Source organism: Eleutherodactylus coqui, chromosome 4 (assembly GCF_035609145.1).
Source record: "Eleutherodactylus coqui strain aEleCoq1 chromosome 4, aEleCoq1.hap1, whole genome shotgun sequence".
Classification (NCBI taxonomy): domain Eukaryota; kingdom Metazoa; phylum Chordata; class Amphibia; order Anura; family Eleutherodactylidae; genus Eleutherodactylus; species Eleutherodactylus coqui.
Window position 1 is genome coordinate 218042268 of NC_089840.1, and position 27696 is coordinate 218069963.

General features: G+C 43.0%; 2 protein-coding genes across 2 annotated transcripts in view; one reads left to right on the top strand and one right to left on the bottom strand.

Annotated features, from left to right (window-relative positions):
* The first annotated feature begins 1255 nt into the window (after positions 1-1255).
* ANKRD22 (ankyrin repeat domain 22) lies at positions 1256-18373 on the top strand. Its single transcript, XM_066600762.1, has 6 exons — positions 1256-1429; positions 7197-7388; positions 8669-8776; positions 10831-10908; positions 13616-13714; positions 17010-18373. Exons 1-6 carry the CDS (start codon positions 1409-1411, stop codon positions 17085-17087), a joined length of 576 nt encoding a protein of 191 aa, XP_066456859.1. The 5' UTR covers positions 1256-1408; the 3' UTR covers positions 17088-18373.
* Positions 18374-21346: 2973 nt separating this feature from the next.
* LOC136624872 (lysosomal acid lipase/cholesteryl ester hydrolase-like) overlaps positions 21347-27696 on the bottom strand; it is a 41072-nt gene continuing 34722 nt past the window's right edge. Inside the window, exons 8-9 of the mRNA XM_066598801.1 lie at positions 26388-26456; positions 21347-21724 (exon numbers count right to left, since the gene is read on the bottom strand). Of these exons, the coding sequence (XP_066454898.1) occupies positions 21491-21724; positions 26388-26456 (303 nt within the window). The 3' untranslated portion in view covers positions 21347-21490. The remainder of the gene's footprint in view (positions 21725-26387; positions 26457-27696) is intronic.

Below are 27696 nucleotides of genomic sequence, written 5' to 3' on the forward strand. Positions count from 1 at the left end.
GCGCGTTGTGGTATACCGCGGCGGATCTCCACTGCCCGGGAGCAGAAGCCTGCAGACGGATCTCCATGGTCAGCCTATCTGACAGATGGGCTGAACGCAGAGAATCGCTATGATTCTCCGCTCGTGGACAGTGGGGCTGCGCTTTTCATAGCAACGCTATTGAAAGTGTGCATTGCGTTTCTCCGCAGCCGGATTATTGCCGCGGGGAACGCAATGCAAAAACGCCCATGGACAGGCAGCCTTCCCTGTTCATCAGAGCACTACTGCCAGTAGGACAATTGCTACAGACCTGCAGCACAAACCAGGAGAGACTCTCTTCTTTCCACAGTTTAGCTGCTCTTTGCACATACTACAAGCTTATCAATGGCGGTATCTTTCTCTGAGAGGGAACCATCCTTAGGACTGTATCTGTGAAACTGCAAGAAAACGTACCCCCCCCCCCCCCCCCTCCGTCCAGCGCCTTACCCAAGAACATTTACAAACTCTTCAACTTACTTTGCACCTAGTTAACATGTACAGTACAAATTTATATGGTTAAAAATTACAGCACTTGCCAAATCTTCAAGGTCTGTTTATTAAATGTCCATAAAAGAAATCCCATTTAAAGGCTGTGGGCTGAGGATAGTGACCAAAGACAGGCAGTAGCTGTTTCGTGTTCCTCGCACTTCATCACAGCCTTGCCCAAGATGCTGCCTTTCGTTGTGATTTCTGTTGACCTTTAATAAAGAGACTTTGAAGATTGTCAGTGTTGCAGTGTTTTTACTCTTATGATGTTCAGCTATAGTACACTAGGTGTCACTTTCAAATTAGCTTTTCAGAAACTGAAAATTAACTGAGCTCCTTCAAAGATGACAACCAATATGGCCGTTTTTCTCTTTCCTATCTTTTGTATAATGTCAATTGTGACAAATTGGAGAAAAGGCAAACAAAACATTATTGCCAAACTTTGCTAATATATGGTTATTTTAATGGGAAATAGTCTTTAATGGCCTAGTGTTGAATAGTTGTTTTTTTTTCACCAGCTGATTTTGCCTCCACCATATTACAGGGTTGACTAGCTAACAAGTCGATTTTACACATTTTGGTAAACCAATTGCCAAAATGTTGATGTTGCCAAAAAAAAAGTCTTCTTTGTTTTCAGTCTGTGCACACTGAATGGGAAAGATAATTAATGTTGTAACCTGTTCCAGTACTGTCATGATATTGAGTAATATGACACTTATGGGCTGGGTGTTTTTAGCATTCCTTCCAGTGAGGGTGTTGCACACTTCCACCTAAGTATCGACGTACTATGTGAGGTGCTACTTCATTTTTATACTTTTCTTCTTTTATTACATAAAGCAGTTGCCTGTGAAGAGTGGGGACTTTAACAGCTACATATCAAGAACGATCAGGATCTACAGAGGACATGGGAATCTTGTACTCTGAGGTACGTTTGAGTTATGTGTTTGTATGAGTGATTTCATATTTGGGCTGAAGCTCAATACAGATGAGTTGTTGTGACTCAGCTTTTTTTTTTTTTTTAGTTCAATTCAAAAGACCTCTTTATTCTGACCACAGAAGTTAGTGAAGTCACATGACTGTCCATTTCTAATGATTTGTAGTAGTTTAAGTTAATTGCAGCTTTTGATGGCTGATCTGTCAGTCTTTTGTGTGACCTACACTGTGTGGCCCAATGCAGCCCCTCTATGGAACTCTTGGACCAAATGCCCCCTGGGGCATGAAAATTCTGCAACAAGTGTCACAATCTGGTTCCAATCAAGAATATGGCCTAAATGTAGTACATATACATAGCAGTGAAATGTTTTGTATAGAATATGCTTATTCAATATCTGAGGATGTATCAAATAGCCGTGTCTTGAAGAGCCTGTAAACTACAGAATCTATGTATGCATGCCATGGCATATCTAGTGCATGTAATCTCACTTGGCTCCTGCTACAGAATGTAATGGTTCTTCATCTCTATAGCAAGTTATTGAATGGGATGTTGAGGGATTGGTAAGGTCTTCACATCGGTGCTAGGAGCTTGAAGCTACACAATATGTAAGTACATTAGCTAATGCATAATCATATGAGAACACCTGTATAGTAGCTTTTGTTGAAGAATGTTTATATTCCTATAGAGAACATTTTATTGGTAGTGTAGAACAGTATATAACTTATTATAAATTGGCACTGAAATTGCTCCATCTTCACTGAAAATAACAAAGGTTAGATCTCAGAGCATACACTGCAGACAAAGGATGTGTTTGCATCCATCCATCAACTTGGCATTTTGGAAATGGTGGATACCTAGAAGTTAACTTATGCACAAGGTTGCCCTTACCAAAAAGGAACCTGAGTATGTTGTCTCTGGTGACAGTCTGCAGGACCTCGGGGGCGGTGCTAGGGTTGCCACCCAGCCTGTAAGTCACGAGCTCGGCTTGGCAGGTAACGAAGCTGAAGGCCTGTGCTGGTATCTCTTACTGGTCACACTAATGGCCAGTAAAAAAATAACTTGCAACCGCCAGCTGGCCAAGCAGCAACTTGACATCATCAAGCATTTAACTCTTTCTGTGGCTCGGGTCCAGCAGCCGCTGCTGCTGTAATCAGACTATGACCTCTGACCTTTCCCCTGACATCTGTTCCTACACATATCAGAGGTCACAGTCAAAACTACATACTGAGTGAGTTAAATGCTTGATGTGCCTGGCTGGAGGGTTACTATTTTTTTTTTTTTTTTTGCAAGGCGGTGCCATTTCACACTTTGCTTCAAGTGGCAGAAAAGCTTAGGGACCCCCTGTTTATGGACAGCTCCCATGTGGATAAGCAAATACAACCCCAATTCCAAAAAAAGTTGAACGCTGTGAAGAATGTAAGAGCGGGAGGGGGGGGGGGGGGAGAATAAAAAAATAAAGGAAAATTGGTTTATGAGATTTCCAAATAATTTCAAACGAAATGGAAAAATAACTCATTAAGAAATTGATGGCAGAAACACATCTCAAAATTGGGCCCGGTCCATGTCTACCATTATGTAGCATCCTCTCTTCTTTTTACAACAGTCTGTAAACATCTGGGAAGTGAGGAGACAAATTGCTAGAGTTTTGGGAGAGGAATGTTATCTCATTCTTACCCGATGTAGTATTCTAGCTGTTCAGCAGTCCGCAGTCGTCTATGTAGGATTTTGCATTTCATAATGTGCCAAATGTTTTCTATTGGTGGACGGTCTGGACTGCTGGTGGCCAGTTCAGCACCCGGACTCTTCTGTGAAGCCATGGTGTTGTGATGACTGCATTATGTGGTTTACCATTGTCTTGTTGAAATTTGCAAGACCTTCCCTGAAAGAGACATTGTCTGGATGGGAGCATATATTCCAAAACCTCTATCATTGATAGTGCCTTTCAGGACGTGAAAGTCGCCCATGCCATAGGCACTAATGCACCCCCATACCATCAGAGATGCAGGCTTTGGAACTGTATGCTGATGACAAGCTGGATGGTCTCTCTCCACTTGAGTCTGCAGGATGCAGTTTCCGTACTCTTCAAATTTTTTATTCATCTGACCACAGAACAGTTTTCCATTTTGCCTCAATTCATTGTAAATGAACTTTGCCCAAAGAAGATGTTGGCATTTCTGGATTGTGCTGATATAAGGCATGATCCAGCTTTAACTTGCATTTGTGGATTTCACGGCAAACTGCTCGCAGAAAATTCTTTATGGAAGTATTCCGGAGCCCGTGCAGTTATTTGCATTAGAGAATCATGCCTGGTTTTAATGCAGTGACACTTGAGGACCTGTAGATCTCCAGCATCCGATATTGATTTGTCTGCCTTGTACACGTGAATTTCTCCAGATTCTCTGAATATTTTGCCATCTACAGTATATAACGTCATCAAAAGATTCAGTCTCTGCAATTTTTTCTGAATTTGTTCCACAATTTTTAGATGCAGTTTTTCCCGGATTGGTAAACCTCTGACCATCGTTGCTTCTAAGAGACTCTACCTCTATAACATGCTGTTTTTATACACAATAATATGACTTAGATGATTGACCGTCGAGCCGTCTTTCATTAGTACCACTTAGTTTTCCAGCCTTTTTGTTATCCCTGAGGTCTTATTCAGACAGGCGTATATCGGTCGGGATTTTGCGCCCGGCCGATATATGCTGTCCCTCTCTGCAAGGGGAGGAGGCGGGCCTGTCCAGGAGTTAGTGCACTGAGCTCCCACCCTCTCTCTGCCACTCACCACTGTTTGCAATTGGAGGAACTGGGGCGTAGCTAAGTTCCGCCCCCTCCCACTGCAAACAGTGGTGAGGGGCGGAGAGGGAGGGCGGTAGCTTGGTGCACTAGCTCCCACCCAGGCCTGCCTCCTCCCCTTACAGAGAGGGACAGCGTCTATCGGCCGGGCGTGAAAACCCCGACTCAAACCTTTGTGAGATGCATCGCTGCCATCAATTTCTAAATGAGTGATTTTTTTTTTAATTTTTTTTTTTAATGAAATGGAAAAATTTCTCACCTTCCCCCTTCTGATATGTTTTTATGTTCTATTGTGAATTAAAATATGGTTATAAGAGATTTCCAAATATTGCTATATTTTATGTTTATTTACATTGTACAGTGTCCCAACTATATATAATATAATTTTTTTTTCTTTTTAAACTGGGGTTGTAAATTAAATCCCAGACATACTTTACTCCCGCAGACACCAAGATTCACACTTGTTATTTGTACCGCATAGCTGTCCTCTTACAATTTTGCTTCTTAAATTTTATGAGCCCGCAAATATTTTTCATCCACACAAGGTGGAACTAGAAATGTCTATTATGACGAAACCAAGTGCAAGCCAACATTATCCGCACTGTGTAGCTTTAATTTGACATTTCAGAAACATCAGTTGTTGCTTAGTCACATCTTAAGGTGCAACAGGGTGTTTATGTAATATGGCACTTAAAATGTGAGTCACTGATGACTCATGAATGTAATAAAAGATCTGGTACGCTTCCGGTTGGTGTGATTTCTTGCAGTTAAACTGAGGGATGTTCTAGAAATACACAGCTTATCGCTAAGGCCATATACACTCTACCTTCATTTGGTACATTTGTCATAGGCCAAATTTGTTCATAAACCCAAATGGGACCAATGGATGCCAAATATACAGTCTTGCTACCACAAAAAAAAAATCAAATGGCTGCCTTAAATGTGATGTTAACAAATCCTAAGGCCACTTCCACATGGCCAGGAAAATCACGTGAGATTTGTGCGTTGCATCGCCTTGCGATGTGGTTTCCTGTCCTAGTTGAAAATGATGGACCATGTGTTCTGGGAACGAGAAAATATAGGATATGAGGCAATTCCACCCCCCACGAATGCACACACCATGGGGTCATATGCATAAGTGATTTCACCCCACAACCCTCTTGCACTTGCCTGTGTGTAGGGGGACTTAAGGCTTTTTTTTTTTTTTTTTAAATACATGGCTCGCCCACAGACTTCCATTGCTGTCAGCACGACATCAGTCAGTTTATTTCCCACATCATCTCTTAGTGATGACACAGTATATGCAGACCATATGCAATGCAATTGTGTATGGGCTCCGGGTATATTCGCGACCATAGAGCACAATGGGTTCTATGTTGTAGATTCCATAGTAAAATAGAACATGCTGCGTTCTGTTTTCAGTGAGCAGAAAATATGCGCGGAGCTGTGTAATCCAATGCCTTTGACTGATCCACGGATCAATCACTCATGAAATCCGCAATTGCTATCTGCTCGTTATAAAGCCTTATAAAGACAGTATAATTGTGCCGCCATGTAATACGTCTACAGTATAAAGAATACAATAGTATTATAAACAGTATTCTATGTGACAGGAAATATTTGTCACTGTGGATGAAGGCGTGCATGGTTTCTACTGGGCGACTCTTGCAGAACGTGTTAGTCACCCAAAGACTGATGACTTCTTAATTAGATAGACTAATGCACACCTACATTCCAGGTCTAACCACATCTTATCAATACAGAGCTATCCTAAGGAAACCCATAAAAGGTCTGTCAACACCCTGTAGCACAAGAGGAAAACCTCTTTAGTTAAGAATGTAAGAAATCCGGACTGGAGAATAAAGCTGAGATTGTAGGATGTCCTACAAGTACTTATTGATGATCTAGCTCAGCATTATTCAAAACCAATGTAAAAAAAAGTCCCCTTTAACCTAAGAACCGGCTGCACCACTTTTAGGTTATGTAGCTGAATGTCCGCAATGTACACTCCGTATCACAACCGCAATTGGAAACCTGTCCTAATCCATACCATAGGTGAGAATTTTGACAGTTTTCGTCACAGATCCGCAGCAGACCTCACCCTTGTTGATCCAGAGGGTCAATCTGATCTTTTTTTTTTTGACCCTGAAATAAAAAAATGTAAAAAATGAACAGCTATCTTTCATGTGGTGTTTGTTTTTTTTTTTTTGTTTTTTTTTCTTTTGCCTTCTGCTGGATCAACATTTTGGGGTTAGTGGGCACGACTGTGTATGAGTGCATCAGCCAGGTAAACAGCTGATCAGCAGGGGTCTTTGGCAATGGACCCATGCCAATGTACTATTGATGGCCTTTCCTAAGGATAGCCAACAGGACATCCCCTTTAACTGACTGCATCCACTCCTGTGCAGGCATTGATGGTGACTGAGCATGTCCTACACATGTATGCAAACAGGTTCTGCTGCCTGTATCTACAGATGCGCTGGACGTGTTCAGCACAGAAGCTGATGCAACGACAGTGGAAGCTGTCGGATGGATAAATTACGTGACCACTGCCATGCAACATCCTATGGACATGGAGACCAGGGATCTCCAAAGTGTACATAAACTGTACTTGGGCAGCCGGAGGCTTTCAATGGTTCAGTAAGCACATCCATAGTTGTATGCAGCACAACATAACAGTTTATGGCTGATTTTTCGATAATTTTCAACCCTTTAAGAACTACGAGTAAGTACACATGTACCAAAACTGTGGGTTTTCTGTGCAGACTTGCGCTTTTCCAGGAACTGTAGTACCTCTTTAAAGAGAACCAAAAAAATTTATCTTCTATAAAATAAACCATATAACTAAAATTATAGAATGTTTATGTAAATCAGTTACATGCTGATTATTTGCTAACATGGAATAACCCAGATCTTTCATAGTTTATTATTGTAGTAGTAATTTTTAATTTTTTTTTTATAGCCCATCTGCCAAGCTGCCTATGAAAACGACCTAGATGACATCCAGCGGCTCGTACAAGAGGATCCTAATGTTGTTAATGTGAAGGATAGCTTTGGTGGAGACACACCACTCATATGTGCCTGCCGGAAAAGCAATATTAACGTAGTCAATTATTTGCTACATATGAAAGCTGATGTCAACCTCACAAATGATGTAAGTAAAGAAAGGGTTAAATTTTGTTGTGGAGTTTATTTTCCTTTGACATTTGTAGAAAGGACGGTACTGGTCTACTTAAGGGTTCACTCACAAGAGCGTATGTGCATGCAGATTATTCACGCACATAAAATAAGCAGTACACAGCAAAAATGCATGTATATGCATATTTTCAATACCCATAGCCTGTATTAGCATATATGTGCCAAAATAGGACATCCTGTGTCTTTTGTTTTCATGTGCCTTAAAAAAAAAAAAATCACAATGACCATACACCCATGTGTTTAAGCTCTAATGAGATGCAGTATTTACTTTGCAAGTTAAAAACCGTAATTACACTATCCCACAGGTCACTCCTGAAAGACTATGGAAACCTTTTGTGCATGAAAAATCAATACATACATGTCTTACGAAGAACCTGCAGAGAAAAAAAATGATGCACTTACCTGCTTTTTTTGCATTGAGTTTCCCTTCTCATATACTTAGAAAGCCTTATACTTGGTTTGCCGGATCTCCTACATTCAAGTTTCTAGCTGTGGGTATGGGGGTTCCCAGCACTAATCAGCAGGTCTCTCTCATAAACTTGCACATGCTCTGCTCCCCTTCCCCTCTTCTCATTCAGAGGCTGTGTAGCATAGCTATTCCCACTCAATACTACACAGCTATCTCTCCATCCTTCCTAGCTGCTGGTCCATTCCCACTCATTTATAAAAGTAGAGTGAATTGCTACTCTGTTACAGTATCTTTCTTTGCTCGGTCCTCCTGATCTCCCCCACCATTCCCTGACCGTCATACAGACCTCTGTAATAGTAGCTTTCTCTGATCTCCTGCATGGTCATACAGCCCTCTGTAGTAGCTCAGTGGAAAGGCAGTGAATGCACCTTCTCAACAGGGAAGCAGACTAGGGGAGGAGCCGTCCATTTTCTCTGACTAAATTTGCAAAGATTTCAGTCCTCCAGTCTGCAGAACATAGAAGCCAAACAATCAGAAAAGGTGGCTTTCCAAGTCACAGGTGCACATTTATGCGCTGAGGTGATGATCGTATTTACTTGACTCATAGAATGTAAAGTTGCCCTAAGGAGGTCCGGCTCAGTCAGTTTTTTTTTTTTTTTTTTTTTTTTTTTTATAAACAGCAGCGTCTGTTTGCTACAATGTGCTTTACTTGTAACTGCAGGTTTATCCACAAGTCAAACATAACAAAAAGGACATTAAATAGTAAATGAAAGTGACCCAGTGACATTCATTATTTGAACTGAAAATGTTCTACTCTGTGATTACAGAAAGAAAGGACGTGTTTGCACTACGCGGTAAGAAAAAGGTTCACGTTCCTGGACTACTTGCTGATTGTAATCTTGATGCCTGTTCTGCTTATTGGATATGTTATCATGGTGAGTTCCGGACAGTGATAAATCCATGTAGTTCCATAACCCAAGGAAATGTTTTACTTTGTATATCATATTACACCCCTTGTCAAGGTGGAGAAGGAAACTTCTTAAATGTATCTTAAAGGGATTTTAAGAATGTCTTCAAGTGAAATGAAGGATGTTCCGATGATAACCACATTAAGGTCTGCAAAGGTGAAAAATTCCCGTAGTGTAAAATTAAAGTAAATGAATACAAAAAAGGGCCCAGTCGCTCATTGGATAACCTAGCGATCCATTGCCCGAGTAATGTTTGCAGTAACTTGGGACAGTTCTCTGCTGCCTACACATCCGATGTATCCCTACTTCTGCCCAGTATCCCTACGGCATGCAGTTTTAAAGAATACGGAGCATAAAGCTGCATCTGCGCCTCCAACTCCCTATCTCCTTTTTAAAGAGAATGAGTTATTGGAAAATGTGCCATTGTTTAAATCAAGTTGTGTTTGGTTTTTTTCTTGCTAACTTGCATTTTCCATGTCACCATGTGGTATTAAGAAGGAAAACCTCTTACAGTCTTCCCGCTAGCCACTAAGTCTCTAATACACACTTCCTATTATGTACTGCAGCCTAATGGACCATAGAGACAATAGACTGGAGGGGATTCATTGACTTCTATGGAAGAGTGTTGTGTGTATGCTTTGTGACCTGTGCAGAAGTCCTTGTGTAAGTGGAGAGGGGGAGGAGGTGAGCTGTGACCATCACTTATGGTCTGTTTACACGGAATGACTGTCTTGTGCTCCTGTGTTTTTTGGTATTTTCTGTTTACACAGGAGCAATAGCCGTTCTGTGAATGGAGCGGGCTAGGGATTGTGCCCACCTGCCTCCATTCACAGTAAACGGGCAGTTGCTCAAAGACTGAGCAATTACCTATTCATGATAATTGCCCCCATGTAAGGGCCCCTGTCCACGGGTGTGACCACGCTGCTGAAGCTTTCCATAGCATTGCCGCGGCCGGCAATGCATGCTGCGAATTGCTGCGGTCAGCCTATCAGTCTGCCAGCTCCTGCTCCCGGGCGGCAGCTCCATGGCGGAGATCCGCTGCGGGATACCACAACGCCCGTGTACAGGCAGCCTTAAGGTACTTATTTTGAATGTTGGGTCCTGTATTCTCTGCAGTCATTTCCTTAGCACAGGCAGGATTACAATGAAAGGTGACATCTACATGTAGATGAGTGATCTCCACAGAATAGGAAGGGTCAGCAGTTATTAAACTTGGTCACAACTGCAAGATGTTACAATTTTTATTTTCTTTTTAATCCACAAGGTGCCATGCAAAATAGGTCTAAAACAAGCCACCCAAACCTTTAAAAAACATAATTTAACATAAAAACTTAATTTATATGTCCTTTTTTTGATGATTCATTCCCTTTTTATATACACTTTGGACCTGGAAAGGTGCAAAATTACCGGCTGCTGAAAGATAAGAAAAACTGTTTTTCCCATTAAGGGCTATCACTAAGGTATAGACTGTAAAAAGCAATTAAGTAATTGCAAAGTGCTGCAGAATGTTAGTGCTATATAAATAAAGATAATTATTTGACTACTTGTGTATGCCAAGACTGTAGGGATAGTCTCCTCTTTTTTTCCCTGTAAAGTGTAGTTGGCTGGGTTTACCTCTTCGGGTCATTACAAATGATCTTCCCAATTTTAAACACTCATGTCTCACTTTTAAGGACTCTCAGATACAGAAACTTGATATCAGTAGAAACAGAAAATCAAAATGTTTTGTGGCACGGCACCTCTGACATGGGAAACCTTTTTTGATGATCAATATGAGCCCCTTTGTCACTTGACACACATCGAGCCTGTTGTAAAGTTCCTGCCATACACGTTGTAGTAGATCACGACTGACTGCAATGGCTTCTGTGATTCAGAAGATCATACGTGGTTGGTGGCACGTAGCCTCCAACACTCCTGAGTATGTGAAGAAGCACTCTGTATGAAAAAATGTTCAAGAACAAGACCCCGAAGATGCTTTACTGTATTCATATGCGCCTATGCTTTGTGTCTTGAATGTACAGGTATCGAGGACCAAACAAAACGAAAGATTGATACGCCTTTTACTGAATGCAGGTGTCCATGTCAATGCCACAGATTATGTAAGTCCTTGTATGGCCACTGCAGATGTAACCTTTACTCTTTAGTTATATTTTATTTCTGCCATAAATTGTCCAGAGGGCGGTCTGACTCGTATATAACTATGTGGAAGAATGGAAGGAGGTGGACTCAAATAGCCTTGATGAGGGTTGCAGTAAGTAGGTAGAGGTACTGCCAGCCAGGTAGTCCACCAATGGTGGGCAGACTAAATGCGTGAGAAACAAAAGCTGGTGCCCTGGTGCAACTCTGCATTAAGTCATAAAGCAATTGGATGAAATGTCCATCTTCTCTTAGTGAAATTAAAAGCCAGCAAAAAGTGCGCATTTCAAGGTGAACCTCATCAGTCCTGCTGGGGGAAACTGAAATATAAAAGCAAGACAATGGAACTCTCTGCCTGAGGATGTGGTGATGGCGAATTTGATAAAGTTTAAGAGGGGCCTGGATGCCTTTCTTGAGCAATACAATATTACGTGTTTTAGTGACTGATTACTTCAGAAGGCTACGTGATCCAGGGAGTTTTCTGACTGCCGGATTGGAGTTGGGAACAAATTTTCTTCCCCCCCCCCCCCCCCCCCCCTCTCTTAATAGGGAAAAATTGGCTTCTACCTAATTTGGTGTTGTGCGCCTGTTCAGATGGCCTGGCGCATATATGCCGAGCCCGCAATGCTGTCAGGCAGGAGGAGACAGTTCAGCTCTGCTCTTCCTCGCCAACTCTTGTCAAGAAAAGTGGGTGAAAGCCAGTGTGCTAAGCTCCTGTCCCCTCTCCGCGCCTTGTCGGCAGCCAGCAATGGGAGGGGATAGGAGCTTAGCAACTAGCTCCTGCCCCGTCCCTCCCACTGCAAACTGCTGGCAAGGGGTGGAGAGGGGCGGGAGCTTAGGAGGAGAGAAAGGGGAGGGAGTTTAACAGTCAGCGGCTAACGTATTCCGGCCACGAAGATAGTGCTAAAACTATATCTTTCCTCCAGACGGGCGCTTTTACGTGGCGGAAAATCGCCCGTCTGATCTGATTCATTGGAATCTAATGCATCAGATGGTAGCGTGTTTTGGCCGTGAAAATGGCGGCAGATACACGTTTGTCTAAATAAAGCCTTAAAATGTGTTTATTATATCTTGCCATTACTACTACATTAATTTGGGTCTTTTTAACATCTACCATCTTTATTTTTTTGGGGGGTGGGGCAGGCTAGGCATAATTCTATATTAGAATGGGAAAATCAAGCAATTTGAAGAATTTCCAACTAGGCACGGTCCTCACTGCAGGGCAAGCCAGGACCAAGAATTCACTGCAAGCGGTTCAGTCAAGCAAGTTGCAGCTGAGTACAACACTGATGCTCCAACTAACATGTCCAAATGCAAAACCCATCCTGGGTAAACAAACAGTTCCAGCACCATTGCTACTTTAGAGAAAACAATAAGGCATGATTCTATTGGGCAAGAGTGCAAACATTGGATGACTGAACAGCGGGGTAAAAAGTGTGGTGTGTGGTGTGTGGTGTGTGGTGTGTGGTGTGTGGTGTGTGGTGTGTGTGTTTTCACGCAATAAGCAATCTTGTGAAAATATGCAACTTAACTAGAGATGAGCGAACCTACTCGGCCACGCCCCTTTTTCGCCCGAGCACCGCGATTTTTGAATACTTGGGTGAAAAGATTCGGGGGGCGCCGTGGGGAGGGAGAGGGCGCCCCCCCCTGAATCTTTTCGCCCGAGTACGGAAGTCACACCCACTGCAGGCCGGCCGCGCGGAACTCCGGCTGCCGGGAGCAGGTAAGTATATATAATATATATTCTTTATTTTAACACTTTTCTGGATGAATTGCAGGGAAGGGCTTATATATTTAAGCCCTTCCCGACAATTCATCCCACACTCGCCCGCAGCGCATTGCTTTCAATGGAGCGGGCTGTATTGCCGCTCCATTGAATGCAATGCGCTGGACAGCTCCGGCCCGTTTCTAATGAAACGCGGCTAGGAGCAGATTTTTGAGCACCGGTCACGCGATTTGCGGATGCGCATCCGTCATGCGATCCGCAAATCGCGCGAAAAAACGCCCGTCTGTCTAAGGCCTTAACAATGGCTCTATGCTCAGTGGAAATTGAATACGGTTGATTTAATTCTTAGGTTGCATATGACATTGGGTCTACCAATGGTTGTGCGTGTCCATTACTATTCAGAGCCTGTGGGGTTTTTGTTTGGACGTTACTGATCCATGGCAGGGTCTCAACATTGTAGAACATCATCTCATAAGTGCATCATCTGGTGAATTGTGACTTTCCTGGTTTTAGTGACCTCTTACGCCTAAAGGGGCACATTAGAGAGCTGTATATGGTTCAGTTTCATTGTGTGTAAAGTGCATCAAATAGCATGTTGATGTAATAATTGGACATGCGGTCCCTGAAGCAACATAATCCACTCCTAAGAGGAAATATAAAAGGTTTCATTCCAGCCCCCAGGACAAAGCATGCAATAAACCAACAAGTGAATCATCTTCAACGTCACCATCTGCCCATGTGCCCATGTCGCCATCTGACTAAGGTGTGTGTGTGTGTGTGTGTGTTGCCAAGTGGCTTCCTATGGAAGAAACCTAAAAGTCTGCAATAGAGAATATTTATTGTGAACCTCAACGGTCACCGTGACTGATGTGGGTGACAATCTGGCACTATAGATGTATTGCTGATGTAATATTTCCTAAAACCTTATTTGTATTCTGTTTTAGGAGGGGAACACAGCCCTTCATTATGCTTGTAAGATGAAGAGTCAGAGTATAGTACCAATTCTGCTGGAAGCTAAGGCTGACCCCCACATTAAAAATAAGGTAAGAACAAAAAACATTTTTTGTCTAAATGGAAGTGCCCATCCAAAAGGAAAAACCTACATATATTTCATGTACACTGGTCCTTGCAAAAGGAAAACTATGTAGAGATCATGCACAGTGTTATCACGTTAGTAGCTAGTTACATATAATTGACAACCCATATGAGTGACTAGTATCTATTACCTTCATAGCGACTGGGAGAAGCGTTCTCAATACTATCGGACCCCATGAGTGGCTGCATAGTATGTATTCCCTGTGCAGTGGGCCATGTGCATTAACCATTTCCAATCCACTGTCTGACCTGTGAAGACATTATGATTTAAGTCTGTACAGCTCCGATGTTGGATGACGTCCATCGGGGTTCTCTTGCTATATATTGCCAGCCTCCCTGCTGTCGGAGCCTATCCAACGTGTCACCTCATGCAGTACTGACTTTATTCAGCATATAGCGCCATTGTAGAACAGCAGAAAAAGAGTAAGCCCCCTAGGAAAACCAGGATACGAATTGGATTGGAAAGGGGTTAACAATGCACATCCTGCTATGAATCTGGCCTACAAACTATGCATATGTCTGTTTCCTGCTGTCTTCCAAAGTTGGATTGACATCTAGGCTGTGTTCACATGGATAAAATCTGACACTGACTCACCACATAATCTGCAGTAGAAATCTGCGGCTGAGCCTGATATTCCTGCGATGGCTTTGCATTGGCAGCTGCTGCAGACCCACATGCACTTAAAGGGGTTGTCCCGGGAAACAAAGTTGGGGTATACACTTCTGTATGGCCATATTAATGCACTTTGTAATGTACATTGTGCATTAATTATGAGCCATACAGAAGTTATTCACTTACCTGTTCCGTTGCTAGCGTCCTCGTCTCCATGGTGCCGTCTAATTTTCAGCATCTAATCGCCCGATTAGACGCGCTTGCGCAGTCCGGTCTTCTCCCTTCTGAATGGGGCCGCTCGTGCCAGAGAGCTGCTCCTCGTAGCTCCGCCCTGTCACGTGTGCCGATTCCAGCCAATCAGGAGGCTGGAATCGGCAATGGACCGCACAGAAGACCTGCGGTCCACCGAGGCCATCTTCGCAAGGTAAGTAAGAAGTCACCGGAGCGCGGGGATTCGGGTAAGTACTACCCGTTTTTGTTGTTTTTTTTTTTTTAAACCCCTGCATCGGGTTTGTCTCGCGCCGAACGGGGGGGGGGCTATTGGAAAAAAAAAAAAGCGTTTCGGCGCGGGACAACCCCTTTAAGGCTGCTTTCACATCTGTGGTGGTGGTTGTTTTTTTTTTTTTGCTCTGTTATAGGAGCAGGAAAGGGAACCGTTCCTGACCGATGGAACGGAACAGCACAGAACAGACCCTGTTGACTATAATGGGGTCTGTTTTGGTTTCTGCTCGGCTGTCCGGCATTTTATTAGATGCAGACTTTTTTCTTGTATTTTGTGCTGGATCTGAGACAGAACCTTCTGAGATCCCAGCACAGACGTGAAAGCGGCCTTGCCCAATGTGAAATCCACGTTCAGAAGTGGAATGTTACTTTTTCATTGTGGAAAGCCTGAATCCTTGTCTGGTTTCTGTGACACCTACAAATATCAGACGGGTGACTTTGCGGCTTCATATGATATTCTAGCTTTTAAATCATATGCTATTGATTTTACTGTAGAAACCTGAGAATCCATTCAAAAGTGACAGCCAGCAAGGTGGTGGACTCCCCGACGGTGCGGCAAGCTGCTTGAGAATTCTCCCCGCTGTCATCTCCTTGCTCAGCTTTGAATTCCCCCGCCGTCAGCACTGTGTATGTAAGCGCTGTGATTGATTCGAGCGCCAGCCAATCGCAGCCGGCGCTCGATAAACCAATCACAGCCATTCAGTGATGTCAGCCACTGAATGGCTGTGAATGCCTGGCACTCGATCCAATCACAGTGCTTACCTACGCAGGGCTAACGGCAGGAGAATTCAAAGCTGAGCAGGGAGAATTCTCAATCAGCTTGCCGCACCGCTGGGTAGACCATCGCGCCGGGGACACAGATGTAGGCTGGAAGGTGAGTATTGCAGGTATTTTTTTTTTCTTTTTTTTTTCCTCACTCGAGTATAAGCCGAGGGGGGGGCTTTTTCAGCATAAAAAAATGTGCTGAAAAACTAGGCTTATACTCGAGTATATATGGTAAATATCTTAAGTAGAAGTAACATTATTAGCAGACTTGCTCTAAATTCGAATTTACTAGTAAGTGTTCATTGTGAAGGGCCACTCTAGAGAAAATGCATTTTCCATCCTTGCCTCCTCCTCCCTCCCTCTCGCTCACCTAACTGCCTGCACACTCTGGATGTCTCCTTTGTATATTAAGGCCAATTTACACCAGCAGATGATGACTCAAATGACAGTTTAAGTGAGAGCTTTGAGCGATCATTTTGCATAAAGTATTAAGTAGCTACTCAGCTACTTAAGTACCAATTAAGTGTGCAAATAAAGCCTTCCCTGAACACCACTAATAGCCAGAGGCTATTATCTGCGCTCAGATCCCTTTGTTCTTCAAGGGGAAACAATGCTATCAGCACTCCCCGTGGAGAACTTCTCATAAGATTGTTAAATTCAGTCCAACCTAAAAATCGGCATTCAATCAGCTAGCAGTTCCCGAAAAGCGCAGGATGGGCGCACATGTACACGCACTGATTAGCAGTTTTTAATTTTTTTTATTTTTAGCGATCACCGGCTGGTGTAAATGGGGCCTTTAGTCATTTCCATTTAGTGTAGCCTTCTGTCTGATACTTATCAGGCACCAGATTACTACTGATATTTCTCCCTGCTCACTTTCTCTATGCTCTTACACACCCATGATGCATCAGCACAGCTAGAGCCAGTACCATTTCTGCCTGCAGGGGGGACTCTGCCATTACCTTCTGTATTCTATATTCACCTAAAGAAGCTACATAACTATACAGTCAGGAGGCCGAGCTGTGATCTCCATTTTAACTATGTGATGGGAACCTCTAATCAGCAGTGTCTGTGTCTGCCTCTAAAGAGCTTGTGTGGTGGGGTCCATCACACAGGAATTATGCTGCCTTTTGAAAGGAACATAAAGAAAGTAATTCTCAGGTGGGCAAAATGAGAACTCCAGATAGGTTCAGAAAAAAGGAATAACTAAACAAGAGAATACTTAGCCGATTTGTAGACACTGGGGGACTAGGTACATTTATGAATGAAAAACACATTTCATCAGAGTGCCTATTTATGATTTGGCTGGAAACTCTATTATATGAATCTGTATGTAATTTTCTTTTTCTCTCTCTCCATAACAGGAAGGGGAAACTGCTATTAACATCGCTGAAAGATTAAAGTTCAGTAAAATCTTATACTTGCTGAAAAAGTCCTCATAATACTGACCAATATGAAGGCAGTAAAGGGAGCACAAGGCTGGTAACAGTGTCTATCTTACTCTCATACACTGTATAACCTCATGGCATCTAAAGCAACAGGGAAATGGACATTGTACAGCTTTGTCTCAATTTGTAATAACACGTATTTTATTGTAAATGTTTTGTATATATTTTTGGTACACGTAATAAAGTATTAATAAACAGCAAGAAGAGGTGATTAGTTTTAATTATGTGGGGGTGTAGGAGGCTTTTGTATGTTAGGACAAGACCCTGGGATGTAACTTGTGTGTAACAAATTATCACTCTTCTTATTTTTGTCTTCACTCTGCAGTGAATGTATTGCTTTATATATTAAAGGAGGATTCCCATCTTGTAAAGCTGCAAAATGATAGTATATGCCATCACATTCTAATCTCTGGGCCCCCCAACAGTCTTGAGGAAGATGAGACTGCACTCTGTTTTAGCACTGCACCCCTCCTAAGTTCCCCGGAGCTGGTTGCCTGTGCAGACTCCATTCACTTCAGCTAATACTGTGTCTGGTATGTTCTGCAGCTGTCCCCTTATCCTTCCCTGAATAAGTATCTCACTGATATCAAATGAACATGATTTTACATAGGCATACACACTATCCAATGTTCCATGTGCAATATTCCCTTCATCAGGCTCTCTTTCCCCAGGGCTTCCCTATTGGCACAGGCTTACCATGACTATAGATAAAGCCAGAAACGGGAAAATGTATCAATGTTCTTAAATAGAGATGAGCGAACGTACTCGGATAAGCACTACTCGTCCAAGTAATGTGCTTTATCCGAGTACCTCTCTGCTCGTCCTGAAAGATTCGGGACGCGCTGCGGAGCGGGGAGCTGCAGGGGAGAGCGGGGAGGAACGGAGGGGAGATCTTTCTCTCCTTCTCTCCCGCCCGCTCTGCCCCGATCCCCGCTGCGACTCACCTGTCAGCAGCGGAGCGCCCCGAATCTTTCAGGACGAGCGGAGAGATACTCGGATAAAGCACATTACTCGGACGAGTAGTGCTTATCCGAGTACGTTCGCTCATCTCTATTCTTAAACCCTAAAGATTACAGCTCAAACTGTTAAATAAAAACTAATGTAGAAACAAAATTTTGGTTGGTATTGTCCAATGCAGGCAGCCCCGGCAAGCATTTACATGAATGGTTGCTTTGGCAACTTCTGCACTCTCCTTCTGCACTTTTCTAAGTTTACACACAACTGTGAAATGTAAAATACATCTTGTAAATTTATTAAATAAACCTTGTCTTGTACTATGATGCTTGTTGTAGCCTATTTGTACACAACATGTATAATATCCTATGTATCACATACAAACTGGTTGTAATTTATAAGCTGAGCAACTGCAATAACAGCATTACATTACAGAATTGCCATTTCCTTAATATTGCAATTTCCTCACATATAGATGTAGAGTTACGAAAGGTGAAACCTCTGACATAGGTGTTGGGAAGATCTAATCTTCTATGTGAATGCAGCCTAAAATGTGCCGCTGTTCAAGATGGACACTGTAACCCACACAAGGCCTGCCACCTAGTTTTATGTCCCACCTTGGCTGTGCTTTAAGCCTTAACCAGGGCTTACCCAGGCGATGTCTGAGTGGGAGCGATGCTCCAACCCCCAATGTAGCGGGCAGCGCTCATAATTGCAGGTGCAGTTCTTCTGATATCAAGGATTTCAAAAGGCCTCCAGGTTCATCCATGTGGGCATAAAAAGGACACTTCACTATGCATCTGTCACACATAGTACCAGGGCGAATTAATAGGACACTGTTGTGAGGGGCCAGTTCGGGATAAGGTTGTCTTTGTCAGGATGGCATTTCTCTGTTGGGTTATTGGTTGCTGCATAACCCCCTGGGTCCCCTTTCACACCCCACCAGTATTGGGTGGTAGACTTCACCATCAGCCCCTCTGGAGTTGTACTTCTATTACTCTACACCACACTCTGATGTTTTCGCTCTTTGCTTGATAAAGGGCTGAACTGCACAAAGCGATGTTAGGATATACTGTGAACATCTGATACCTCTCTAATAAAAAAGCATTTTTGAACTTTTGTACATTCATGAAGTTTGTGTAATCCTGTCTTTTGAGTCTTCACTCTCCCTGTACGGGCCCTTTTCAGACCGACAGAATATTTTTTCCCCTGGGACGCAATGGAATTCTGTGTCCTGCTCAGTTCCTGCTCCTGGCTCTTCCATCTACCCCCCCCCCCCCCTCCTGCACATGAGGACGACTTATATCGGCTCGGCGTGAAAACCAAGCTGATATACATTCGTGGGAATGCAGCCTGAGGCTATATTCTCATTTACTATTTTCATGTGCGCATCCTGTCATTGTGAGAAAGATAGAGCTTGCACATGCAAAGCAATTTCAATGGGTTAATTCACATGAAAAAATCATGTCTGTGAAAAATGCATCTACATTGTGCATTTTAACACCATACATTGGAATTAAAATCGCTGGCAAATGAGTGTGATGTAGGTCAGATTTTCGCTGCCTTTGGCTGCTTTCAGACAAGCGTGTTTTGTGGACCACAATACGGAGCTAATGTAAACTTATGTAGCGATTCACATAATGGCCTTTTTTTAATGCAGCATGATCTGTTAGTATTTCAATTGGGTAAACAGATTAATATTTTTGACCGGTAGAAAATAAGCTGTACAGAGGCGAATGCTGATGACCTACTGCTGTAATGTGTACAGATGTGTTAAAATACCCATGTCTAAAATCAGCCTTAGACTACCTACAGTTAGGCAAGAGCATCTGGCTGAGAAACTCAGCCCAATATCACGCTTGTCAATGTGCTTTTTTACACAGGGGCGCCTCCCATCGCTCCTATGAAGTAGTAATCCTTCGGTGCAGCTTTCAGTGCTGTTAGAGGATCGGCGAGTGTTTCTCATTGTTTTACGGTGTTATTAAAAACAATGGCCAATGCATTCTGAGGAAGCCAAAAAGATAAGACATGCCATGCTTTCTTTTTCCACAGTGTGAAAAGTCCCTAAGAATTAATTATCAATGGGATGACAATCAGGTGTAAGTAGGCAACCTGTTTTGTTTAAGGAAGAGAGATCTATAAAAGTCTGATCTTCACAACACGTCTGTGGAGGTGTATCATGGCACAAACAAAGCAGATCTCTGAGGACCTCAGAAGATCAGTTGTTGATGTTCATCTCCAAAGAGTTTGGACTCCACCAATCCACAATCATACAGACTATGTACAAATGGAGGAACATCAAGACCATTATTGCCCTCCCCAGGAGTGGTCAACCAACAAAGATCACACCTTTCTCACATTAGCTAATATTCATGAGTCCACCATCAGGAGGACACTCAACAACAATGGTGTGCATTGCAAAATTGCTAGGAGAAAATGGCTGCTCTCAAAAAGAACATTACTGGACAAGCCAGCAGGCTTTTGAAACAATGTTTTATTTATGGATGAACCCAAAGTAATACTTTTCATTTAAGCCAAAAAGCTTTGTTTGGAGTATGAAAAACACTGCATTACAGCATAAAAAAAGCTCATACCATTTGAGGAACATGGTGGTGGAAGTGGTATTATGGTTTGCACCTTTTTTTTTGATGCATCTGGGCCAGGATGGCTTGCCTTCATTGATGGAACTATGAATTCTGAATTATACCAGAAAATTCTGTAGGAAAATGTCAGGACATCTGTCCGTGAGCTGAACCTCAAACATGGGTCATGTGGCAAGACAATGACCCAAAGCACACAGGTTGTTCTACAAAAATGGTTAAAGAAGAGAAAAGTTAAAGGTTTGGAATGTCCAAGTTGGAGTCCTAACCTTAATCCTATAGAAACGTGAAAGGACCTGAATCGAGTAGTTCATGGGACGAAACCCGCCCACATGACATAATTGAAGCTGTTTTGTACAGAGAATGCGCTAAAATTCCTTTAAGCCAATGTTCAGGACTAATCAATGCCGGAACCATTTAGATGCAGTTATTGCTGCACAAGGGAGTCACATTAGGTAATGAAAGCAAAGGTTCACATACTTTTGCCAGTCACAGACATGCAGTATTGAATCATTTTCCTCAATAAATAAATAACCAAGTCTAATATTTTTGACTTATTTCTTTGATATGATTCTCTTTATCTACAATGTACTTGTAGAAATTGTGTAAAAATCTGACGCAGTTTAGGGTCAAATATGCAGAAATATGGAAAATTCTGAAGGGTTCACAAACTTTCAACTTGTAGTTGCTATAGTCGGGCATTACTTTCTGGCTGATATCTAGCAATGACACGGTGAAAGGGGAATTGCACCGAATACAGTAGGCACCAAAAGGGGTTAAAGATGTTCCTCCCTCAGTATTGAATATCCCAGTTGTAGACGTCCATCACACATAGGGAGTAGTTCATGAATGCTTTTCCAGGAGCTCAAGGATTCTGTTGTACAGCTTTTGTGGAGCATCAAGACCCCATACAAAATCTAGATGCTGCCATTTTGGTATCTCTTCATGATAGACCAAATTACGGATTTTAGGGATCAATGACTCAACATCCAGCTTGTCAGCAAGCCAGTCATGTTCTCCACTCCAGAGAGCTGTGGGGACATCCATGTTTGTCACATCATACAAAGGGGGGGTGCTCTGATGAAAAAAAAGTTGAACACATTGAATGATAAAAAATGAAGACAATGAAAACCACTTAACCACTTTTATATGTTCCACTCTCCGTAGCCAATTCACTATTAGGGTACCGTCACAAATGGCATATTTGCTTCAGGCTCTCAGCAATGGAAAACCTACAGCAATTATGCCGCAAATCCACATTGGCCAAATCCACACCTAAATGCAGTGGCGTAGTTATAGGGGACGCAGGGGAACGAGGGAAGGAAGGCTGGGGGGGAGTATATGTAAGTGACTAACACTGAATGGAGGTGTGTGTGGGGGGGAGGCAATATTAACCCATTGGTGATGAGCCTATTTTTTGCTTTCAGTGATTGTGTGGTTTTACTATAAAGATGTTTACGGGATGGGCATGAGTTAAAATAAGAAAATAACATATACTCGCCTGTCCGTAGTCTCCCTTGGGCACTGCTAATCGGCTCCGCTGCTTCCTCCTCATCCTCGGCCCACTGGAAGTTAGGTGACCACTGCAGCTAATCAGAGGCTACAGCGAACTCCTGTCATTGTGGCACCCAAGATATGAGCACTGATGTCAGGAGTTCAGAAGCTGATGCTGTGACCTCTGATTGGTAGCATCGGGCACCTGGCTTCCAGTGGCGAGTACCAGGTCGGAGCAGCAGAGCTGGTTAGTGGTGCCCTGGGGGGCTGAAAATAGGTGAGCATGTTTTGTTTTTTATTTTAATGCATACCCAGCCCTTAAAAATCTTCATATTAAAACCCCTCATCCCCTTTAAGGACCGAGCTATTTTCATAATCGCATTGCAAGAGTCATAAGTCGTAGCTGTATGAGGGCTTGTTTTTTGGGGGGGGACGAGCTGTATATTTTTATGGCAAAATTCTGGGGTACTTACAATGTGTTGTAGAACTTTTATTAAATGTTTTTGTGGGGGAAGGAGATAGAAAAAAAGCTAGAATTTGCGCCATTGCTTTGGGGTTTTGTTTATTTGGTAAAAAATACCATGATAATTTTCTTATATGGATCAGCACGATTACTGCGGTACCAAGTTCATATAGATTTTTTACAATTTTTTTTTACTACTTTTGCACAATAAAACACATTCTTAAGGAGGAACAATTGAATCTGCATCACCACATTCTAAGACCCGGAACAGTTTTATTTTTCTGGTAGGACTTGTTTTTGCAGAAAGAGTTGTAGTTTTTATTGGTACATTTTGAGGTACATGTGACATTTGGATTGTTTTTATTGTGTTTTCTTGTGAGGTGAACAAGAAAAATAGTAATTATGGCATTTTTTTTTATTATTATTTTTACAGTGTTCACCCTGTGCAATAAATCACACAATATTTTCATTGTCAGGGTTGTTGTGTTTTTGAAAAAATATTTTGCATTTTAGACATTTAAAAAGGTTTTTTTTGTGAGGAAAAATGTGCATTTTTTTTTCTTTAAATGAAGCTTTATTTGATGGTATTTTTTAGTTTCCCAAGGCAACTTGTAGATGCAGTCGTTCTATAGCTAGGATAGTACACTGCATTACTTATGTAGTGCATTCTACCATGCCTATGACAACAGTATACTAGACTCTGCCGGAGGTAGGGTCTAACTGGCTGAGTTACATGGCAGACACAGAGGCCTTTGTCAGGTTTCTGGCTGCCATGGGAACCCATTGGTACCTTGTGATCGAACTGCAGGGTGCCAATGGGTGACAGATGAGCCCCCACCTCCTGCTATCTGCTTACATTCTACAGTAATTATTGATTGCGGCATGTAATCGGTTAAACTGCCAGGATCTGAGGTTTCTCTGCTCCTGGCGGTTAGAGCAGGAGCTTGGGTGTCAGTAGTCAGCCAAGCCACCGCCTTTAAAAGTTGTATGTGCAAGTTTAAAGCCAAATATTGAGCTTAGTACAAAAGGGGCATTGGCCATCACTATGGCATTAGAGTGACTTCCTTTCCCTGACGGAAGTGTGGGTTTATTAGGGGGGTGGGGAGGCGGGGCTGAAGAGGCAGAATTTTTATAAGGGTTGTCCAAGGTCTTTTTTTTTTCAATAGACATATACTCACCTCTCTCTTCAGCCAAAGCTGCACTGTTTTCCTAGGCCCACCAGCCTTTAGCTACACCCCTGCCTAAATGGTGCAGATTTTGCAATGGTATTTGTTGTGTATCTGCCACGGATTTTAACCCTTGTATTTCAATGGGTTAAAGGGGTTTTCCAGGGAACTATAATTGATAATCTATCATCAGGATAGGTCATCAATAGTTGATCGTCTGGGGTCCGTCGCTCGGGTCCCCAACTGATCAGCTGTGTGGGCGCATGTGGTCAGCACCGCAAATACACAGAGGTCGGAGCGGAAGCTGACTCAGCCAATCAGAGCAATCTCTTGCTGGAGGCGGGATATTTTAATCCGCGTCACTAGCAAGATGCTTTGCCAGCTTGATGGGTGCCTGGCAGCCTGCACGGAACTCTGGAAAGCGGCCACCAGTACACCGACGGCACCTACAAGGTGAGTATTGATTTTATTTCTCTCAGGTAGAGTAGCTAGGGAGTTTAGCACTGCCAGAAAGGCAGTACCAAGTTGTGCCGTGTTTTCGGCAGCGCTGAAACCGCTGCCCGTTCATTTTAATGGACGACGCAGGAAGAAAATGGCCAAAGATAGAACATGCATCACTGTCAAAGTGCAGCATTGGAAACGCTGTGCTTTGACGTTTGTGTGAACAGCCCCATTGAAATGAATGGAGCGTTTAGCGCAGCGCTAAACGCTGTGCAAAAATATGGTTTGGTGTGTTTTTTGAAATGTCTAGAATGAATTAATTGGATTTACATTGATTCCTATGGAAATTGCCTTGAGTTTCATTGGTTTCAAGTTTGGCCGATTGCTTTTGGACGGATTACCAACGAAACTACAGGTTTGACTGTATACAACACCTGCTATTTGGCTAATGAAGGGTAGCCCTTCCTTTGATTGGCACAGTCTACATTCCTTATGGGCAATGAGAACCTGCACATTTCTTCTCTCTATTTCATGGCTAGCATGAATTTGCTCGCGTCCAAAACATGCTTGTCTTTTCTGACAATGCTCCATCTTCCTATTTGCATATTTCCCAGAGGAGCATGAACGATCTTACAAATCTCCTCACACTTTCTAGAGGCTCTCCCTGAGGAGAAAGGATACCCTTCCTGATCCATGTCTTTTCTGAAGCTCATTCAAACCTCTGGGTAACCAATCACATTTTTCAATATGAAAAGAATATGGATCTGAACAAGTGGGGTGCATTTCATAGAGCATGATAATGACATAAGGACAACCCTGTCTATATGACTTATTTGGAAATATGGACATTATAGAGTGAGCTCCCTTTGCAGTGACCGGGAACCAGGCCTTCAGCCAAAGGGACGGCGGGGTACAATATGGCAATAGTTCACGGTGGCTCTACCGTTCCTTTTCCAAATGGCCGAAGAGTAACCTAGCCCAGCCACCAACTGATTGTCGTTGTGACACCAGTGTTCCTGGACAAGTGATGAATCACCCGCCCTGAATAAAGATCAGTCCGCAAACAAAATGCTATTCGAAACCGGGGATACGCGGTTTCCTTTTACTCACGTCACGATCAACTTGGTTATTTTTTAGTTACAGACAATTACTTGCGTTTTGCAAAATACGGCATTCAATGCTTTTAAGAAAAACTTTTAGATTTACATTTTTTGACGCATTCAATTAACGAACAGTTCTTTTCCCAAGGCACACATATCCTCAGTTGCGGTTATCTGATGGACGCTTCTCTTGGGGCAAACAGTCTTAAGCTTGACGGCCTTTAGTTTCTTACTAGTTTCTTTGAGTTTTGGTTCAGCGGGGGAGCAGGCGGTGCTTGCACTTTCGCGCCAACTCCTTCCCTGCATTCTTGCACTCCAATCCCCGAAGGCGATAAACCTCTTACAAGGAGAGACATCGTCCTGACTCAACCCGGGCAGGAGCAGCCCATCTCTCCTCCATCTCCATCCTCTCGACCTCACACCCTCTCATCTTACTCCCAACTCCTCTCTTCTTTCTCTAGCTTCGCCCCCTAACACATGGTGCACTACACAGCACGGCACACAGAAGTTAGGACAGACAATACTCATAACTAGACTAGACTGATACAATTTCCAGACATTAACTCTTTCATGCCCTGTTTTGTGTTAATACAGAGAACACTGCACCATACACCACTCTCAACAGTGACATGGGACAAACAGGTTCAGTGCTGGAGGGGCCCCTAACTCTGGGCCACTACACCTTTGCTTGGATTTCCCCCCTCCCACTATTAGTCAGTGCAAAGAGCTGCCATATATCAACATCTTTTGCCCTGGTGGACTTACTTAACAATAAGTACACTTAAACCTGCCACTGGAAATGGACACTTTTGGGCGGCATATAAACTCTTTTGTGGTCCGTTTCAGTGGATTGTCCCAGCAAAATAAGGACAGTTTGCAAATATACATGTACTGTTATTCCTTTAACTGTACAACCAGCCAAAACTTCTTAAAGTTCTTAAATGGGTGTTCACTGAGGGTCTCAGAAGCCCGACCTGTGGAAATTAGCTAATCACAGGAACATCTTCATTGCCAAAGGTTACTGTAATGTAATATTTTTGGGTTTTTAAGAATAAATACATAAAGGGGAGTGTTACCTGGTTATAATGCTTCTTATTGCCTTCAGTGCCCCAGTCAAAAGCCTGTAGTTTCCCAGTGTGAACGGCCTAAGTAATAAGCCACATATACAGTATATTATTATATTATTACAGAAATGGAGTTCAGAATATAATATCAAATCACGTGCCTTACTATATACATAATAGTTATTTCTGCTGCCTTCAGGGTATGCTCATACACGCTGCATGCCAATTCTGCTGTGGATTTTGCGTGGAATTTTTCAGCATCATAGGGAAGACATATTTTAAAACCTCATCCACATAGCTTATGCCTTAATGCTGCAGAGATTTCATACAGAAAATCTGCTGCATTTCCGCCCTGTGTGGACATACCCTAAGGAGTACCTGATCCACAATGGTTGGGTTTTTAGGATACAAATAACATTATCCACTGATTCCCTAGTGGCAAGAAGGCTGGGAAGTCTTGCTTTAGGTGGGAGTTCGCATTGGTAGTACTCAAAACGAATGTGGGCAGTTTCTTCCTTTTATACCAATTCCTGCAAATACAAGAGGCATAGTACTGAGACTGCAGACGTCATATAAAAAGGGAACTCCATGGAAATAGATACACAGGAAAGTCGGAAGACCATATAACTATGCAGGACTATGTTAAAATACACAGGAAGCCTTTTTGGTACAAAGCGTGAGTGTAAGTGCAAATACCATTGATGACCTATCCTCAGGATAGATGATCGGCCAGAACCCACCGCTTGGAACCCCAGCCGATCAACTGATCGGGCTCCTGCTGTCAGCGCTGCAATACACAAGGGTTGGAGCAGAAACTGCTGCTCCAACTGCTATGTAGTGGCCGACGCTGGTAATTGCAGGCACAGTTGTCAATGATGTTAATGAGAATATAAATAGAAACTGTGATCTCTACATACTGACTAAGGGTGGATTCAGACGACCGTATATCGGCTCGGTTTTCACGCCGAGCCGATATATGGTGTCCTTGTCTGCAGGGGGGGGGAAAGGGATGGAAGAGCCAGGAGCAGGAACTGAGCTCCCGCCCCTTCCCCGCCCCTCGCCACTATTTGCAATGGGAGGGGCGGGGCAGGGGCAGAGCTAGGCACGGAGACTTAGCTGTGCCCCGTCTCACCCCCTCCTATTGCAAATAGTGGCAAGGGGCGGAGAGAGGGGGCGGGAGCTCAGTTCCTGCTCCTGGCTCTTCCATTCCCCCCCCCTGCAGACAAGGACACCGTATATTGGCTCAGCGTGAAAACCGAGCCAATATACGATCGTCTGAATCCACCCTAAGGGCTCCTTCACATGAGCATATGTGTTTTTA

Coding starts and splice junctions, on each gene's coding strand:
- ANKRD22 (XM_066600762.1), top strand. CDS start 1,409: ATGGGAATCTTGTACTCTGAG. Junction 1,430..7,196: donor TGGGAATCTTGTACTCTGAG/GTACGTTTGAGT, acceptor TTTTTTTTATAG/CCCATCTGCCAAGCTGCCTA. Junction 8,777..10,830: donor TTATTGGATATGTTATCATG/GTGAGTTCCGGA, acceptor TTGAATGTACAG/GTATCGAGGACCAAACAAAA.